This window comes from Fusarium venenatum, assembly GCF_020744135.1.
Source record: "Fusarium venenatum strain MPI-CAGE-CH-0201 chromosome Unknown EDB82scaffold_3, whole genome shotgun sequence".
NCBI classification, from domain to species: Eukaryota; Fungi; Ascomycota; class Sordariomycetes; order Hypocreales; family Nectriaceae; genus Fusarium; species Fusarium venenatum.
In genome coordinates, this window is record NW_027072131.1 from 4,680,469 (window position 1) to 4,698,480 (window position 18,012).

The 18,012-nt window shown below is 46.7% G+C and overlaps 7 protein-coding genes across 7 annotated transcripts; 5 read left to right on the plus strand and 2 right to left on the minus strand.

Moving 5' to 3' along the window:
* Positions 1–306: 306 nt before the first annotated feature.
* Positions 307–681, minus strand: EDB82DRAFT_527345 (uncharacterized protein; the record flags this gene model as incomplete). The annotated part of the gene is made up of 1 exon (XM_025727951.1): positions 307–681. The coding sequence occupies one exon, from the start codon at positions 679–681 to the stop codon at positions 307–309; it is 375 nt and encodes a 124-aa protein (XP_025582367.1).
* A 452-nt stretch (positions 682–1,133) lies between these two features.
* Positions 1,134–2,509, minus strand: EDB82DRAFT_558889 (uncharacterized protein). The gene is made up of 2 exons (XM_025727952.2): positions 2,048–2,509; positions 1,134–1,995 (listed from the first exon to the last, which is right to left on the minus strand). The coding sequence occupies exons 1-2, from the start codon at positions 2,156–2,158 to the stop codon at positions 1,342–1,344; spliced, it is 765 nt and encodes a 254-aa protein (XP_025582368.1). The 5' UTR covers positions 2,159–2,509; the 3' UTR covers positions 1,134–1,341.
* A 1,099-nt stretch (positions 2,510–3,608) lies between these two features.
* On the plus strand, positions 3,609–4,711 carry EDB82DRAFT_577502 (uncharacterized protein). The gene is made up of 3 exons (XM_025727953.2): positions 3,609–3,676; positions 3,727–4,295; positions 4,344–4,711. Exons 1-3 carry the CDS (start codon positions 3,634–3,636, stop codon positions 4,689–4,691), a joined length of 960 nt encoding a protein of 319 aa, XP_025582369.1. The 5' UTR covers positions 3,609–3,633; the 3' UTR covers positions 4,692–4,711.
* A 379-nt stretch (positions 4,712–5,090) lies between these two features.
* EDB82DRAFT_248631 (uncharacterized protein) lies at positions 5,091–6,346 on the plus strand. The gene has a single exon (XM_025727954.2). The coding sequence runs from the start codon at positions 5,190–5,192 to the stop codon at positions 6,111–6,113; it is 924 nt and encodes a 307-aa protein (XP_025582370.1). The 5' UTR covers positions 5,091–5,189; the 3' UTR covers positions 6,114–6,346.
* Positions 6,347–9,722: 3,376 nt separating this feature from the next.
* Positions 9,723–14,138, plus strand: EDB82DRAFT_527349 (uncharacterized protein; the record flags this gene model as incomplete). The annotated part of the gene is made up of 2 exons (XM_025727956.2): positions 9,723–12,520; positions 12,572–14,138. The coding sequence occupies 2 exons, from the start codon at positions 9,723–9,725 to the stop codon at positions 14,136–14,138; spliced, it is 4,365 nt and encodes a 1,454-aa protein (XP_025582371.2).
* Positions 14,139–14,525: 387 nt separating this feature from the next.
* On the plus strand, positions 14,526–16,014 carry EDB82DRAFT_507391 (uncharacterized protein). Its single transcript, XM_065608788.1, has one exon. The coding sequence runs from the start codon at positions 14,784–14,786 to the stop codon at positions 15,879–15,881; it is 1,098 nt and encodes a 365-aa protein (XP_065464064.1). The 5' UTR covers positions 14,526–14,783; the 3' UTR covers positions 15,882–16,014.
* On the plus strand, positions 15,926–16,931 carry EDB82DRAFT_558901 (uncharacterized protein; the record flags this gene model as incomplete). The annotated part of the gene is made up of 1 exon (XM_025727957.2): positions 15,926–16,931. The coding sequence occupies one exon, from the start codon at positions 15,926–15,928 to the stop codon at positions 16,700–16,702; it is 777 nt and encodes a 258-aa protein (XP_025582372.2). The 3' UTR covers positions 16,703–16,931.
* Positions 16,932–18,012: the final 1,081 nt, after the last annotated feature.

Here is an 18,012-nt window from a genome sequence, read left to right on the forward strand (position 1 = left end):
TGCATAGTATTCATTTACAGATAACAATAATTTTGGATCTGGAGCATTGGGTGTTCCAAAAGCGTTGAGGTTGCGGAAGTTGTGGGGAACAGTGCCGTCTGTTCTATTGTAGGTTTTGTGAATGTTGCAGAGAAGCTCATATCAAACATAGTGGCGTAGTAGACGGTAACGTTCAGAGCGTGTCAAGCTGGTGAACCGGACCATTCTGGTATCTAGTGGGCTGCCCATAAAGCTGGTGTTACCAGTCAAAATGTCTGGGAGGCCGAGGTAAGTACGAGGAGGATAGTCACTAGTTGCCTTCGAAATTTAATCCTCGCCAAATATGATGACACGACCGAGAAGTCGATGAAGTTTTCGAAGATCTCCTCGTGTAGGAGATTCTGTCCATTCCGGCCAGTGGAAAGTGTCCATTTTAAATTCGCTGCCACGGTATTCCGATTCATGGCATCCATCGGGGATACAGAATTCCATGATTGCCAAGGCGTCTTTTCGGATATTTCCTTCCACATCGTTGGTAAGCAGATTGGTCAGGATTCTCTCCAAGATGCCTTGCTCGTACTGGTGGTAAAGCCAGAGCATAGAAGGACATGCGCGAATAAGACCATTAATACTATACTCAGTTTCGAGTTGAACAAAGATCTCTGTTAGGACCAAGTTTGGGAGTCTTGCCAATCTATCCATTGTTGCAGACATATTGCTTTCATATGCGACGTTGTTCGCGTTTATCTTCTAAAAGGGTGGTGATGCTGAGGGAAGCGAGAAACAGTGTCGAGAAATATTTTGAGGGATTTCAACCTTGAAATTCTACATGCTCTTGAATAAAACTCTTATATAAAAGCGTGCCAAAGTTTGTTTCATTGCTGAGGTTTGATTCATATTGACTGAATTGGGAATGTGAGCCTACGTCTGGGAACTTTCTTCGTCAATTTTCCTTCTACCTAAGGAAAAGCAAAAATTTATATGGATTGGTGAGTCAATTTTAAGCTTGTAATGGCTAAGCATAGTTTTTTTGATGAGAGCTTGCTGCTAGAAATAGCCATCCTGATAGGCAATCAAAGCTTTCGCCACATATTTAGAAACATTAAATTTTATTACTAAGTAGTTAGAAATCTTGACTTATGACTTGTGAGATTGTACATAGATGTTTTTGGAAGAGACTTGTGTTCGAAAATCTCCACTCTTGATAATGGGTTTTATTGATAGGCCAATTTTTGTTTTTTGTAGCTCGGATCGTGGGCTCGAGATGATGGGAATAATCCAAAGCAGGTGCCACACAGCCCAATGATTACCTTAAACCTAAACCTTCTAACATGTTCTCTCACGGTCTATATGCTTCGCACATTATGGCATATGGATCCCTCCATCCACAGGAATGACCTGTCCTGTGATAAAGCTAGAGCCAGGACTTGCGATAAACAAGATAGTTTCTGCGATCTCTCCAGGGTGGCCCTCTCTCTTATCAACCTGGTGACTCCTCAAGACTTCCCCAATAGGCGTTCCCTCCATTGTCATGTCTGTTGCTGTGGGTCCAGGAGAGACGACGTTGATAGTGATCCCCTTTGATGCCAGCTCGCCGGCCATGGCAGTGGACATGAATGTCAGAGCGGCCTTTGAGGTTCCGTAAACAGTCAGTGCAGGAATCCTAAGTTTTCCAGCAATGCTGCCGATGTTGATGATGCGACCTCGGCGGGTCATGTGAGGAAGAGCGGCTTGGATAAGGAGAAATGGGCCTCGGACATTGGTTCTGAAGATATCGTCCCAGTTGGTAGCTCCAATAGCTGCGATCTCAGGATGTGCGATTGCTTGGCCTGCGTTGTTGACAATGATGTCGATTGTCTTTGTGTTCAGACCTTCCAAGCTAGCCTTGACGAGATCCGTACCGAATGACTCGGACGACGAATCTGCTTTGACAGCAATGACCTGAACTCCGGTTTTTTTGACTTGTGCGACGACTTTTTCAGCAGCTTCCTTGTTAGAAGCATAGTGGATTACAATCTACAATTGTTAGTATGGGATAGATTGAGAGAGGCGAGAGAAGAAGACTGACGTTGGCACCATGCTTGGCGAGAACAAGAGCTGTTGCGGCGCCGATACCATTGAGCTTAGATGAGCCTGTAACAATGGCAGTCTTGCCGGCGAGGTACTGTTCTGGAGACATTTTGAGAGTGTTGGAGATGTTGACTTGTGTTGAGGACGTTTGAGTGAAGTAGGGGATTGAGGCTGATGATGGATAGCCAAGTAGTTGTGGTTGATGTTCTTATATATTTACGAGAATACTTATCCTCGCTTGAATCCGTGCTGTTGACATTGCTAGGACTAACATGGCTATTCTTTTGCTCCACTGCCGGGATTGAACATCCTTCTCAGCTTTCCATGATCCATAATCTATGTTATTGGCAGCTAGAGTAAGCGACACGGAAGCCAGAATGGAAGTGGACCCCTGTCTTCAGGCTTCAGTGCAATCTCGTTAAGAGATAGTGTCTTGATATGCATAATGAGATGATGGACGGGAAACACGGCAAAGACTGAAATGGAATGGAGTCAGGATACGATAGGAAATACTTTACGATGAGTAGTGGCTGTCACTTTGCAGAAGTACTCATTCACAGACAAAAGCGAGAGAAGGATTCACTCCATAGCAAATCCCCTGGATTAAATGGGGTAGTTTACAACTTGTGATTGGCTGTATTTATTTGCTCGGGGATTCTACCATTCCGAAATGCGAGCTTTGTAGGGCTCAGGCAGAGCAAAAGCCTTATTTTAATTGATCTACTATCCGACACAGACTCTTCTACGATAGTGTAGGATGGATCACTTCTAAGTCTACCATGACCCTGCAAAAATGGAAGATTTGCAACAGCGAACCCCGAAAAGGATCCAGGATATGTGCACGGTGCTTCCGCAACAATACCATATGTTGACATGATCGATGAACAATCTCGACACGGAAGCTGTTCGGAAGTTATTTACAAGCAATTGTTTTGGTGGAAAACATCTTACACTGGAAAAGGCGGACCGTTTGTGTAATATTACCGCTCTGCAGTGCCTGGCTAGGCTCGACATAGACCTAAGACCTCAACTGATAAGGCCTAGAAAGCAAGGTATCCAGTCAATACAAATCATTTGATGCGTGCCGACTTCCGAACGTGTGAACCAGTCTCTCTGTAAGCGGTCTGTAAGTAAGCACCAACTTTTCGCTTAGAAACGGAGGGTCTTTTCCGAAAGCGCTAGGCCTACTAAGAGGACCTGCGGCTATGATGCAACAAGGCTGATAAATCAACCAATGCGTTGATAGGTAAAGCAAATGCTTGATCAAGAATAACGTCAAGTTTGTGGGTATGGAACCTCAATTGGAATCTTTTCTTGAAGATAATGATTATTGATCTTTTGACGATTGCGATTGGAAATACGACTTTCGAGTAGCACTAAGCAATGCATTATTGCGTTATCGACAGCAGCTTCAGGACGGACAATTGATTTGGGCATCAATTGTATATATATGAACCATCATGATAGTTCTTCTCGGACTTGATACCATCACATCTACATCAATCTACCTACTCACCAACTCCAGCTATCAGCTTTCTACAAACTTCAGTGTGACAACTCAAACTACAATAAAAACACTTCACAATGCCTTCAGTTATCATCTTTGGTGCATCTGGCTTTGTCGGTGGTATGTTCACGCCTCTGATAAGATATGAATCATACTGATAACCCCACCAGCCCCCTATACAAGAACGCTCAAGCAAGCTCATCCAGACTGGCAGATCACTGCCTATGTCCGAAGCACGAACACCGATCTCAGAATCTCCCTCAACATAGATCGCATCATAACTGGTGACTTCATCGACTTTGACAAAGTGAAGGCCGCTAGCGCCGAACATGATATCGCTGTCAACGTGGGCAACTCCTTCACTTCCGAACCGGTCGCGGCCATCATCGCTGGCCAAAAGGAGCGTACGACCAGAGGCAAAGTACTTCACATTAGCGGTGCAGGAAACTTCATCGATTTTGGAACGTCTGGAAACTTTAACCCTGTGAGCAAGGTCTGGAATGATGCGAACGAAGACGACATCAGGGCTGTGCACAAAGACATGTTCAACGGACAATCCGATACACTCGTTCTTGAGGCTGAGGGAATTAATACCTGGATCGTCTGTCCCTCAGTCGTTTATGGAGGTGCTCACACTGGATCAAAGACGATGGGTATCGGGTACAGTCTTCTCACAGGGAATGCTAAGCCTTTGGGATATGTTCCTTACGTCGGCGATGGAACGGCCATCCTAAGCACAGTAAGCTCTTCCCTTTATCCACATTAAAAACTCGTACTGATATTTTAGACACATATACTCGACCTCGTTGACTTCCTCGTTAATATCTCCGATGTGGCCGCTAAAGGCCCTGCTGAAGGCACAACATACAGCCGATACTACCTCATTGAAACGGGCCGAGTCACTTGGAAGGACATGGCCACTCAGCTTGCCAAGGCGATGCATGCACGAGGAATTTTTGCAACTGCTGAGCCCAAGAACGTTCCCTTTGAAGAGGCTGGTCAGGGAGAGGTCAAGCATCTCGTGGCGGCGAACATGCTCATCAAGGGAGATCGTGCGGCGGTTATGGGTTACAAGGCGAAGCATCCTAGTATTTTGGAACAGGTTCACGAGGATCTTAAGGAAGTGCCTATCTAGTCTGCCTTTCATGTCTTTCGAGCGTTTTTGGCACGTATTACATGGCTACACTTACTATTTTCACTGAGAATTATGACCGAGGCTCCTGAAGAGATACATATTTCATATCTGCTGTTTCCGAAACATCGCTCTTACAAGATAGGATCCCAAATCCCCATCGTGTAAAGCTGGTATGGTGGAATCTTTATCACGCTGCTCAAGGTAGGTTGAAATAGACTCGCATCAGAATGCTTTTAGTATGTCATTATTCTACAATTGCCTATGGAAAAATAATTGCCCGCTTCTCAGTTCAGTTATCGTCATGGAATGGGACTCGGGCAACAAGTGGTAAGGTTGATGACTAATGACGATAAAACGAACGTACCATAAGCTGACCGATATCCCTCATGTGTCCCCTCTCTTCTTGCTATATAACCTGATACTGTTACTTCTAAAAAGCCTCAATCCTCGAGTCTCTAACATTGAACGTGGCTTTCGCTTTTTGATTACTCTTGCAAGATGGGTAACTACGACACTTTGTCATCAGTCATCACTCCTGCCCTCCTAGCTCAAATCGCTGAGGGATATCTCCCATTCCCCAAGGACAAAGAACTCAGCTTCTCATACGTTCAATCTGACGAAACATCGGAACACTTCAAGAAAGTCTGCGCATCGAGCACTGCCAAAGATGCTCTTATCGCCCTCGGCCGGCTGAGCCCTGATGCGACTCTACCAGACTTGGACCTAATGTCTCTCCTCCCACCACCCACTGCTATAGACTTTCCGCAACAATGCTTCGGTCTTCAACTTCTTCTTGATCAAACATCAAGAATATTCTTTACTGGTATTCATGCGCGATGGCAGTCTGGTTACTTCGGGCCCCTTGGCAGACGTCCCGCAGGGCAGTGGCATGCTTTACCAAAGGAACAACAACCGTACAAGTTTGAAAGATGGAAGGCTGCAGGGTGCAATAGTTATAGCTATTGGGTAGCTACCCAGACAATGTGGGCGGCTCCTTTTCTGCACGCAGAGGACTTGGAGAGTCAGTCAACTGGTTTGGATCTATCAGAAGAACTACGCCAAGCTGTTGAGAAATACACCGGGGTTGATGATACTTACCGGAGAACGAGAGACATTACCTTGAAAGATGACCTTCTCTTCCTGCGTGAGGTTGTTAAAGGTCCACCGGTCGAGGATAGAGCCGATATCAGCATGGCAACTTGGACGTACTGGTGGTGCATGATTCTGGATGCTCACTGGCCCATAATCAAGCGATTTGGTCGCTATCCTTATCGTAATGCTGTTATTGGGAGGGTCAGTACGGAGGAGGAAAGGAATTGGTTGGATGATACTAGTCATTTTGGCGAGGCACCTCCTGACGTTGCAGAACGGATTCGAAAGGATGTTAAGGAGGGAAAGTGGACACCACTTGGCCAAGAATAAACCAATGTCAAAGTGGGACATCAAAGAGCCTGGGACCACTATACATCACAAATTGGCATGTTAATTCTTACAAATGTTAGATATTGATTTGCAATATATTCAAGTAAAACCTATAGATACTGACTAGGCTTGTTCTTAATCGACTTATACAGTACTATTTCGCTACTTGATAGTCATCCTTTTGCAACCCTATTTGCAGACAACTCAAGATTTATTTAGCCTAGAACTAGCGCCGAAATGCAGGGAACAACTGCCGGCAGTCCTGGGGAATGTAAGACTTTTTCTTATCTTCTTCTTCCTAAGTGCCGTTTTCTTAACGCTAGACTGCGCATTTCCACTAAATTCTCCGGGCCTAGCTCTCAGCCATAGAGATGAGTTAACGTTTTTGTCTTTCAACAGCGACCATCCCAGACGACTAAAGGTCGGGAGGATCAAAACACAGACGTATTATTAATATTGAACCTGATTTTCAAGATGAAGAGTGATTATTACATCAAAAAGATTTTGAAATTAATTTCAGACCCAACGCTCGAGAACAATGAGCTTAGACTGACAGTAAAGTCCTTTCCACTGAAGGACGAAGCAGGTCCGATATTTTATTGGGTGTCTATGAGTGGTCGCATCAGAACTTACGAAGGACACGGACAACTTGGTAAAGTCTTTTTGAAAAGGGTAACCTCCAATGCATCTGGTTTACCAAGGTTGATCAGGATGGCATACTGTGGGATGTCGTAATGATTTCAGGGTTTACAAAGTATCTTTGTATAGGATGGACATTGAATGTCTTATAAAATGTCCTAAAGAGACTCTACATAGGATTTTAAACACGTAGAGGACAAGCGAAGTAGTGCAATCCCGATGTCACAAACATGACATATTACTTTATGTTAGTGATTCCCTATCTAACAGTTCAGAAAGACTACTGGAGGAAGGCTCATGGTGAGATATGGAGTCATTTTGCATACTTAGGGGGATTATCCACACTTGAATAGCAATGAGCGACATAATGAATAATTTTGGCTTACTGTTTTTAACAACTCTATGTATCATAGATGTATCACTATGTTCCCCAATAATAAAGAGAAGACAGAAGTTAAAGAAGAGCTTGAGATGGGGAAGCGTTTGGCCCTGAAAGTAAACCTGCTTGTCAACTGTAGATTTAGCTAATAACATACGTAATTATCGAGGGCAGTGTGCTGTTTATCAGGGGGTGGGTTGGGGTAAGGTAGCCCATCGAATTGGGCAGTAGTAAGCGAACATAAGTGGTTGATTGATACTGATACTGACTGGTAGCTGCGCAGCAGAAAGAAGGAATTTTTATGACATGGAGTAAGAGGCTTGCAGTAGCCTAAGACTCCCTTCGATCAATATGTTAGAAACTGACAGTATCTATGTTGCCTGTAGAGTGTTGTGAAGGATATTGATAATGTCCCCGCTTTTCCGTAATAACGATCGCCCTCTGTTAGCTTGATGGTACCTAGATCGGAAGATGCAGCTTTGGAGTCAACTGAAATTAGGTACTCATAAACTCAAATGCCAACGACCTCGGCCTCATCACGCCTCAGGCATGAGGTTCAAGTTGCCCTGGTATAGCTCCTCGTCCTGGACCAATAATAAGATGGCGTGCCATGTTACACAATCTGAGGTGGCCAACTGACACAACCTTAATACTTGGCAACACATCATCGACTTTTATCATCCTTGTACATGATTGTGTTCAGATTAGGTCGACTGGTCTAGACCGGAGGCTTGTTATTTCCAAAAACATTATCAGTTTTCAGACATGGACACAGCCACCAGCTGATCATTAGTCTCAGATGTTGGTTCTAACAACCAGTTCAGCAAGGTTGATTATTGGTTCCCTTGTGTCGATGGAGTTTAGTGATTGGACCGGTAGAAATCCTCCGCTACGAAGTTATGTGAATCAAAGACATTGTGTAACCCGAGCGTGTGTGGTGGATATTTACAGGCCGTGAAATAACGGAGCTTGCTTTTTTTCAGGTCATGTTGTAGTTCCAAGAGTTCCAGTGACAGCTACAACATAACCACTGTAAATTTATTGCAGACTTTCGGAAGAAGAAGAATAAGCAAGGTATTCTCCTGCTATAAGAGGGTTTGTATTTCAGCTGCTCTTGATGTGAGAATAATGCTCTCTAAGCCCCGATTTTTATAACAAAGCTGCATGCCGAAAAGTTCATTATGCTTTGGAGGTCTTATACTGAAAGTTTAAGTCTAAAGTATACTTAATTAATTGTCCATTGAATGGAGCGAAGCTGAAAATTGCCGAACTTCCATGACTCATTTTAGATACATGCATGTAACGGGGATACGTGCAAGACAGTTGACGCAGGGGTTTAACAGTATATTTGCTTACCACAAGATGTGAGACATGCGAGCACACAGTATGAGGCAGTGCGTCGTACAGGTAAATCAAGGTACCCATCTCAATCACCAGTCACATTAGAACATCTAAAATAGGGCTGTGGCTGTCTCACTTGCCGGACTCCGTCGAATCCAGAGCCACATTTACCGCTTAGTTAGGCGACATATTTGTGGCTTACCCCTCACTGACTCAACGTGTCGATAATGCCGAGGTGTGTTGTACTCGCACTAAGTAGATGTTCCATCAAAGTCTTGAGTCCGGACGTAAGGAGAAAGAGGGAGCAAAACGCCACATTGGCTGTGAACTTTTGGTAGCCAGCGTTTGAATTGGTTTCTCGTGGCAGTAAGGGCTACAGCACTCTGGACATCATCTCTAACTTGTGACAACAGATTGATGGATCTCTGTGTCAGACATATCAATTGGGGGCTTGAAACCTGTGGGAACAATGTGATATCCAGTTGCATGATAGCCACCCTGGCACGTACTCAGGGAGAATTTTTGAACTGTGTGACCATCTTTGTGGCTGTATGCAACTCTTGATGCATCGACATTCACCACGTCTTGTCTGACACCTTGCGCCCAAACTCCCTTGATCACTTCAAATTGGCTTTTGTTGGCCATGGCATCGTGACTTACAACATGTATCTTGCATGGGGCGCAACTGAATCAAAAAGCTCATCAATCCAGAATAAATGCATTCCACTCTCATGTTCGGCTGGTCGCCCTCCCGTTCACCGGCAGGAGAGACTGATTGCCAGTCAGCACAAGGAGGCGCCAGTACTTGCCACTTTAACGGGTGTTTCCAATAAGGGGAAATGTCAAGATAGGATAGGATATGCCACAGCGTCTCAAAGACACCTGTTGGCATTGAAAGGTTGCAAGGGGTATCATCTTCTCATAAAGACATTCTAGTCTACAGTTGTCTTACGAAACAAGGAATGGTTTGTTCAGCCAAGTCTTTGAGTTCATAGTTTTGTTCGGAATGAAGCATGACAACAGCCAAAACGAGGGCGGATATCGAACACTTTCAGGAGATTGAGTAAACCAGGAAGGCTATTGTTATCAAGTTGAAGATGGATTGTCAAGTATAAAGGTAACCATCATCTCATCGACTCAGCGAACTATTCATATTCAGCCCTCAAGCATTCAGCCATCCTCATTGGGATTGACATTCGTTTTTCTCTTCTCCCCTCTCACGTTCTTCGTTGTTGACAGTCTTTACGGATATGAAAGAACACACTCGTTTACTGGGCATCACAGCCCTCACCTCTCTAGCAGGCCGGGCAGCAGCATGTACCTCGAGTGCACAATGTATCTTGCCAGGCCTGAACTTTTGCAACAGTCTGGACGTGTGCGTTCTTCGCGTGCCCAACGTCGTCTGTCGAGTCAACGGAGACTGTGGCAACCCTCTTCTTCCCGAATGCAATACCGCTACTGGTCTCTGTATTGAGACTATTGTCGGGGGAGTTACCTGCGATACAGACGCCGATTGCACGAACCCTCTTCTTCCTGAATGCAACACTGCCACCGGCTTGTGTATTGAGACTATTGTCGGGGGAGTTACCTGCGATACAGACGCCGATTGCACGAACCCTCTTCTTCCTGAATGCAACACTGCCACCGGCTTGTGTATTGAGACTATTGTCGGGGGAGTCACCTGCGATACAGACGCCGATTGCACGAACCCTCTTCTTCCTGAATGCAACACTGCCACCGGCTTGTGTATTGAGACTATTGTCGGGGGAGTTACCTGCGATACAGACGCCGATTGCACGAACCCTCTTCTTCCTGAATGCAACACTGCCACCGGCTTGTGTATTGAGACTATTGTCGGGGGAGTCACCTGTGATACAGACGCCGATTGCACAAACCCCCTTCTTCCTGAATGCAATACCGCTACTGGTCTCTGTATTGAGACTATTGTCGGGGGAGTTACCTGCGATACAGACGCCGATTGCACGAACCCTCTTCTTCCTGAATGCAACACTGCCACCGGCTTGTGTATTGAGACTATTGTCGGGGGAGTCACCTGTGATACAGACGCCGATTGCACAAACCCCCTTCTTCCTGAATGCAATACCGCTACTGGTCTCTGTATTGAGACTATTGTCGGGGGAGTTACCTGCGATACAGACGCCGATTGCACGAACCCTCTTCTTCCTGAATGCAACACTGCCACCGGCTTGTGTATTGAGACTATTGTCGGGGGAGTCACCTGTGATACAGACGCCGATTGCACAAACCCCCTTCTTCCTGAATGCAATACCGCTACTGGTCTCTGTATTGAGACTATTGTCGGGGGAGTTACCTGCGATACAGACGCCGATTGCACGAACCCCCTTCTTCCTGAATGCAACACTGCCACCGGCTTGTGTATTGAGACTATCGTTGGCGGCATTACTTGCACAACCGATGCAGATTGTACCAACCCTCTTCTGCCTGAGTGCAATACTGCTACTGGTCTCTGTATTGAGACTATTGTTGGCGGCATTACTTGCACAACCGATGCAGACTGCACCAATCCTCTGCTTCCAGACTGCGACACTGATACTGGGCTTTGCATCGCAGCTGTCGGCGGCATTACTTGCACAACCGATGCAGACTGTACCAACCCTCTTCTGCCTGAGTGCAATACTGCTACTGGTCTCTGTATTGAGACTATTGTTGGCGGCATTACTTGCACAACCGATGCAGACTGCACCAATCCTCTGCTTCCAGACTGTGATACTGATACTGGGCTTTGCATTGCAGCTGTCGGCGGAGTTACGTGTACAACCGATGCAGACTGCATCAATCCTTTGCTTCCAGACTGCGACACTGATACTGGGCTTTGCATCGCAGCTGTCGGCGGCATTACTTGCACAACCGATGCAGACTGCATCAATCCTTTGCTTCCAGACTGCGACACTGATACTGGGCTTTGTATTGCAGCAGTTGGGGGAGTCACTTGCGAAACAGATGACGACTGTACTAACCCTCTATTGCCAAACTGCGATACTGATACTGGTCTCTGTATTGCAGCAGTTGGAGGAGTCACTTGCGAAACAGATGCCGACTGCACCAATCCTCTGCTTCCAGACTGCGACACTGATACCGGGCTTTGTGTTGCAGCAGTTGGTGGAGTCACTTGCGAAACAGATGACGACTGTACTAACCCTCTATTGCCAAACTGCGATACTGATACTGGTCTCTGTATTGCAGCAGTTGGGGGAGTCACTTGCGAAACAGACGACGATTGTATCAACCCTTTGCTCCCTAATTGTGACACACAAGCAGGGCTTTGTGTTCCTGGCGATGTCGCCACTACAGCAACTGATGCAGTTGCCGACACTACAACTGAGGTGGGCACCGAACCAACTACTAGTGACATCGCTATAGACCCTACGACCGACGCACTTGTAGACACCACCACCGCAGCTGAAGGAGACATCACCACCGATGCTCTTGCAGATACCACCACTGCAGCTAATGGAGACATCACCACCGATGCTCTTGCAGACACCACAACCGAGATTGCAGACACTACCAATGTCCAGGACACCACCGCTAAGCCTGTGGAGACAGATACCTCCATCTCCACTGGTATTGCTTCTAACTCTGATAGCACTCCAGGAACACAGACGGATAACATTACGGACACTGAGCAGCCCACCAGTAATGATTCAGTTGACGCTTCCACACTCACAAACACTGGCCCAACAACTGATGACTCTCCTGCTCCTGTCAGCACTTCCATTACCGAAACTGATGACACTTTCACCACTGCAACAGCTTCTCGGACAAGCGGCTCGGCTATGGCCGGCGGAGATCAAACCAGTGATAGCGCTTCAGAAACTGCTTCGGAGACATCTTCATCTCGTACTCGTCAAAATCCTGATGCTATTGGTAAATTCCGACTGTTGGGCTGCCATGGCTCTACCAATGGATTCCCCAACTTTGTACTTGCAGGGAGCAGTGACAGCAACCGCCATGAATTATGCGCTGAGTCCTGTGATGGAAGTCGGTTTTTCGGTACTTACAGAGGGTGAGTCAAAGCTTTCTTGGGTGTTAACGACGAAATAACTAACCGCTATAGCAACTGCTATTGTGGCTCCGATTTGGAAGCCTACAAGGTCGACGATGACCAATGTGACATTCCATGCCCTGGCAATGATGATTACACTTGCGGTGGAGATCTGGCTTCCGCCCGCCGTGGTCGCCTTTCCAAGCGTCAGAACATCTCCACCAACATTCTCCTCATCATCTATGTCGATGTCACCTTCTCTGACACGGCTAGCGGTAGCATCACTATCCCAGGTGATACAGTTACTCTGCCCGGTGAAGTTACCACTGTCGCTGGTGAGGTTATTACATTGCCTGGCGAGGTTGTTACATTGTCAGGTGAGGTTGTACAGACTGGTGAGGGTATCCCTGGACCTGGCGCCACGGTTACTATCTCCGGTGACGTAGTTACTCTGCCGGGCAATACAGTCACTAGATCTAGTGCCGCCGTTACAGACGGATCCGGTAATACCCTCACAGGTGGATCTGGTGCCACCGCTACGGATGAATCCGGTGCCACTGTTACGAATGGATCTGGTGCTACCATCACGGATGTTACAACTGTCACAACCACGTTTGTCTCTACCATTACAGAAGCCTCGCAGACCCTCTTCACCACTGTTACTGCCGTTGTAGTCTGCCAGAGCGGATACTGCGTTCCAACAACTGACCTGCCACCAAACTCGCCCGTCTACGTGTTCAATCCTTACCCAGGAGAGGACTGCATTGGTGAGCTTGTTTTTCTGGCCAGCCCATGTTCTTGCCGTGGCGGCGTTGAGTACGTTCCGTACCGCTGTGACGACTCATCATGTACCGGAAAGACCGTTTACAAGCCCGAGAAGACGCAATACAGTGGAGACAGCATTGTGTACTACCCCTCAGAGTGTACATACGAGCAGTGTTCTACTACTGGGACTCTTTACAAGCCTTATGACGGCACCCAGTCTGGACACAATGGGTTTGACAAACCTAAGGGACATGAAGGCTACAGCGGTGAACATGGAGGTTCTGAACAAGGCAAGCCCGGATATGGGGGTGGTAAGCCAGGCTCTGAAGGTGGAAGTGAGGGATCCGGCAATGACTCCAAAGACTCTACTGGAAGTGAAGATTCCGACCGTGGTCATGGGGATTCTCCAGGCGGTTACCACGAGTCTGGCAGTGAAAGCAAAGGATCTAGTGGTGGTCAACACAATCCTACCGGAAGTGAGGGTTCCGACCGTGGTCATGGGGATTCTCCAGGCGGTTACCACGAGTCTGGCAGTGACAGCAAAGGATCTAGTGGTGGTCAGCACAATCCTACCGGAAGTGAGGGTTCCGACGGTGGCCATGAAGGCTCTCAAGGCGGTTACGAAGGCTCCAGCGGAAGTGAGGGGTCTAGTGGTGACTATGAGGGATCCAACGGCAATGAAGGATCTGGAGGTAATGGTGAAACTCCTAACAATGGTTACGACGCTCCCAAGCCAACCGATGAAGAGTCTGAAGGAAAGCCTGGATATCCAGGAGGATCCAAGCCTGTTGTTGTTTCGCTGGCAGAAGCACAAGCTGTCACCAGTTTTGTGCTCATGCTTACCCCTGTCCTGGTCGCTGCGCTCTGTATTTGAGAGGATGGGAGATGCGATGGGTGTTGATTACGCAGACTTGAAAAGGTTTTATTTCTAGAAAATTGTCTTGTGTTTCCATAGGTTACCTTTAATAATATCTTGTTGTCTTGATAATTACATGTACCCGATTTGACATAGACATTCTTGCAATACAAGTACAAGATGATGTAGGATAACAGTGGCATTGTCAAACTTAGTTATGGCACATCTAAGACCGAGGTTGTACCTAAATGAAAACTAAGAGTGAGAACTCAGTCTTCACCATCTGGTCCGATTGGCGTTCGATGGCTGGGTGATGACATGACACGGTATTGCAGTTACTCAGAGTTTTATTGACCCGCCAGCACGGCAGTTCAATTGGAAGATTCCGCCCCGAACTGCCAACGCGTCTGGGAAACCGAAACGTGAACCTAACCTAACACTCGACCAACAAGTTAGCAACCGTGACCATGCTACCACCAGCTTTAGTAAGTGTGTACAAGGAATAAAAAAATGATACCTACACAATTGCATCATAGCTCGCTTCCACAGCCAGAGAATGCAGTTACACGAGTGAGAATTTGCCCGCCAAACCTGCTCCAAAGCCCAAGACTAAGCATAGAGCAGGCAAGAAGAACAAGAAAAAGGCGTCAAAAGCGGCTGGTGATGATTCGCCGTATATCATCGAAATCAAGGAATTCTTTCCCCCTTCCCGAATTTATCTCCTCTCATGAAAAGTCAACCCTTTCGGTTCCAAAGGCATTCTTCAATACTCTCAATCGAGTTATCTCTGTACGAAATGGCTTCAGCGAAGAACTATCTCGTCTCAGCAAAAAGAAAGCTGTCGAATCCGATGCTAGACATTCTTACTTTGTTTCAATTCTTGAAGAGGTCGGCCAAGTTCTCAAGCCATTCTCCGACGTGCCCGGGTCCGGTTCATCCGATGCAGTCGAGCGATTGGCCAACAAGTTCGATGCACTCAAAGTTTATGAGCCATCCCAAGAATTTCTCAATGCACCAGACGTGGAAATGCCCGCTCAAGCCGGGAATGACAAGTCTACGCACGAAGCTGATCCATGGGAGTCACTCGATGATGCTTTAGTTGCCTTTTATATGATGTGCCGGGATTTAAACGAGATTCAAGATTATATTAAGCTCATTTGGGAAGGTGTATTCTTTGAACAGGATGGAATGGGTATAGGCCCAGCTGTACTGGCTGTTGTGGCAAATATTGCCATCAAGTTTAGTAAAAGTATTGCTGAGGAGGTGATACCCGTAGTTGGCAAGTACGGCGGTCATCTGGTTATCGCTACGGAGCTCATTACTCGCGTGTATCCTGATCTAGCGGGAGAGCCGGTGTCGATTCGAAAAGCGTCGTACGAGTCTTTCAACTTCATTTATTTCTACACCGCCAATTCTCTGGCAGCCCTTGCTTCAGTTCACTGGGACACTGCTAACTCCTTCTTTCCGGAAGGTGCCTTTGGTGTCTGTGATTTTGAAACACATTGGGAATCGAAGACTTATCAGCAAAAGCTTAGGGAAGACAACATCATCGCTTCCGAGCTTTGGTTCGAGTGTTTTCTGCTTGATAATGTTCCTGATTATCCATGCACGGACGAATTCATTCGAGGTGTCCGGGAGTTCAGGGAAATCAAGGAGATCCCTTTCAGCCTCGTGTTCGCGGCCCAGGTCAATCTCGACATACACCATGTCACCGGCAACTATGCTGAAGCCTCTGTTCCAATCCGCAATCGCGCGAGTTAAAGACATAAATGATGCTTTAAATGATGCCATTAAAGCCATAAAGAATGTCAAGTCCCCCCCATTGGTCGGCTCAAGATCAGAAGTGGCTGGAAACTACACAGGAAGGCTTTGACTGGTTTTTGGACAATCCGATACACAAGTTGAGGACATTGCACGTAAGAACCACTGGCGGTGCCAGAGAGGAACGGGCCATACTCTCCAAAATAGACAAGTGGAGGATTTTGAAAAGGTCTCCGATCATCGCTGGTTTGGCATTGTACTACCATCGTGCCGAGATTCACGAAGCTGGTCTTAATGTTACAATTGCCTGGGGCTCCATCATCCTTCCTGCACACTTGTTCAACGCCATTAAGCAGGGAGAATATTCTGATTACGTCTGGGAAGATATGGAGATGTTATGGCAGATATTTGGAGAAGAGCAATTCTTTGTTAGTGGGAAGCCTAGCTACTATTCCGACTACGCTAAGCGCTTCATGCTGCAGATCGGTGTATCTGCGGCGACCTTTCACAAGGATAGGCTTCTCCTTGGACCACTCAAGGTTGAAGATTTCACCAAAAAAGGTGCCGAGTTTCTCGTCAGCCGAGCTTCAATCCACAAAATTCTTCAGGAGACATATCATAGGAATCAGCACCGGATGAACTGGACCACGGAGAGTATCAGTGCCATTCTCTCTAATGTCGAGTCCGAAGACAAAGACAAAGGCAAAGGGAAAGCCAAGACCAAGACTCCAAACGTTCAAAAAGACATTCGCGTTTCACCAGTCGGTATACTGAAACATCTTAAACGAAGAATGACCGGGGAGGTGCCCGAACTTGCATGACCCTACCTGGCTATGCCTGTGATAAACTGGAAGATGCTGGAACTGGTGAGAGATGTTTGTGAGCCTGAACTCTACGGTGGGGATTTTAAATTTCAAGAATGGGAACTACCTTTCATGTGTGGTAATATCTTGGGCGAGGCAGAGGACAGTGATCAGTTGCCTGATTCTCTTTTAGAGCTCACGGCGATGTGTTTGATTGACTTTACGAGGCGGACGCAGCAAAAAGGTGTATGCGTAGGATGCACCGGTTGATTAGGTCAGATGCTACTATTCCCAAACAATTGGTCGAGTCTGCAGAACCTCAACAATCCGAATCAGACAGTGATGATTCACAGCTTGATATGGATGAGATGCAATTTCCACCTAATAATGTGGAGGAGATGTCATCATTTGGTCCCCGACTGGAACGCTTCAGGGGGGGATTTGATGGCATACCTCTCGATGTGAAACAAACACATCTAATAGGTCTCCACGGGGCCTTGGCGGCTGGCGATGTTGATGCTGCCCGTTATCCCGTAAAAAGCCATGAAGATGCCGCGAGACCCAATATTGAATAACTCCGGTTACTTACCGAACGCCTGGACCGCGCCCATGCAATGGGGCGGGCGCAACGATCGTTATATTGCGAAACAGCTTCAAGAGGCCATACGAACTGGTGAAAATTGCGCTGACGCCGGCAAGTTTCGGGCAACGATAGAATCGTTCGAAGCAAGCCGGTGATGGTCTACTGATCATCCAGCGGGAACATCGAGGAGGAGGATTGGATGGTTGGGTCAGCCTTGGATGGCATAAATCGGCTACACTAGTATAGTCATACAAATATTAGGGGCTTGATGACAGGTGGTTCATAGTACGGATTACTAAACAATATTGCATTAAATTTCGAGGACACCGTTGCACTGCCTGTATTTGAGTGTGGCGATGGAGGCCAAGTCCTTCGTCTGGAGCACCTTCGCTTATTATCTGAAAGTCGCTCAAGGTATCTTCAAGGTAAATGCAGCCAGCCATTAGGCAACATCCGATTTTGTAATTTGAGCGCCCCCATTATGATTCAAATCACGATGCTCATTCATATGTTCATATGCTATTTAGGATTCTTTTGTCAATAGTAAGGTTGCTCGACGGATGTAGTGACTTAGGATCGATGTCACGCTACGTTTCGAGCCTTGGTCTGACATATACATGTCACTTTCCAGTAGTAGGTGCTGGCAGACTCAGCCTCGAGACTTTATGGAAGGAACAAACTCTCTGAAACTAAACTCCAATTCAAGAAGAATTTTCATACTAATGTTATCCCTTGTTCCTCGGCG

Bases quoted from the DNA above. Each gene is read 5' to 3' on its own strand.
- EDB82DRAFT_558889 (XM_025727952.2), bottom strand. From the start codon at position 2,158: ATGTCTCCAGAACAGTACCTCGCCGGCAAGACTGCCATTGTTACAGGC. The intron at 1,996-2,047 runs GTCAGTCTTCTT...TAACAATTGTAG, and splicing joins TCGCCAAGCATGGTGCCAAC to ATTGTAATCCACTATGCTTC.
- EDB82DRAFT_577502 (XM_025727953.2), top strand. From the start codon at position 3,634: ATGCCTTCAGTTATCATCTTTGGTGCATCTGGCTTTGTCGGTG. The intron at 3,677-3,726 runs GTATGTTCACGC...TAACCCCACCAG, and splicing joins TGCATCTGGCTTTGTCGGTG to CCCCCTATACAAGAACGCTC. The intron at 4,296-4,343 runs GTAAGCTCTTCC...CTGATATTTTAG, and splicing joins GAACGGCCATCCTAAGCACA to ACACATATACTCGACCTCGT.
- EDB82DRAFT_248631 (XM_025727954.2), top strand. From the start codon at position 5,190: ATGGGTAACTACGACACTTTGTCATCAGTCATCACTCCTGCCCTCCTA.
- EDB82DRAFT_507391 (XM_065608788.1), top strand. From the start codon at position 14,784: ATGATTCGCCGTATATCATCGAAATCAAGGAATTCTTTCCCCCTTCCC.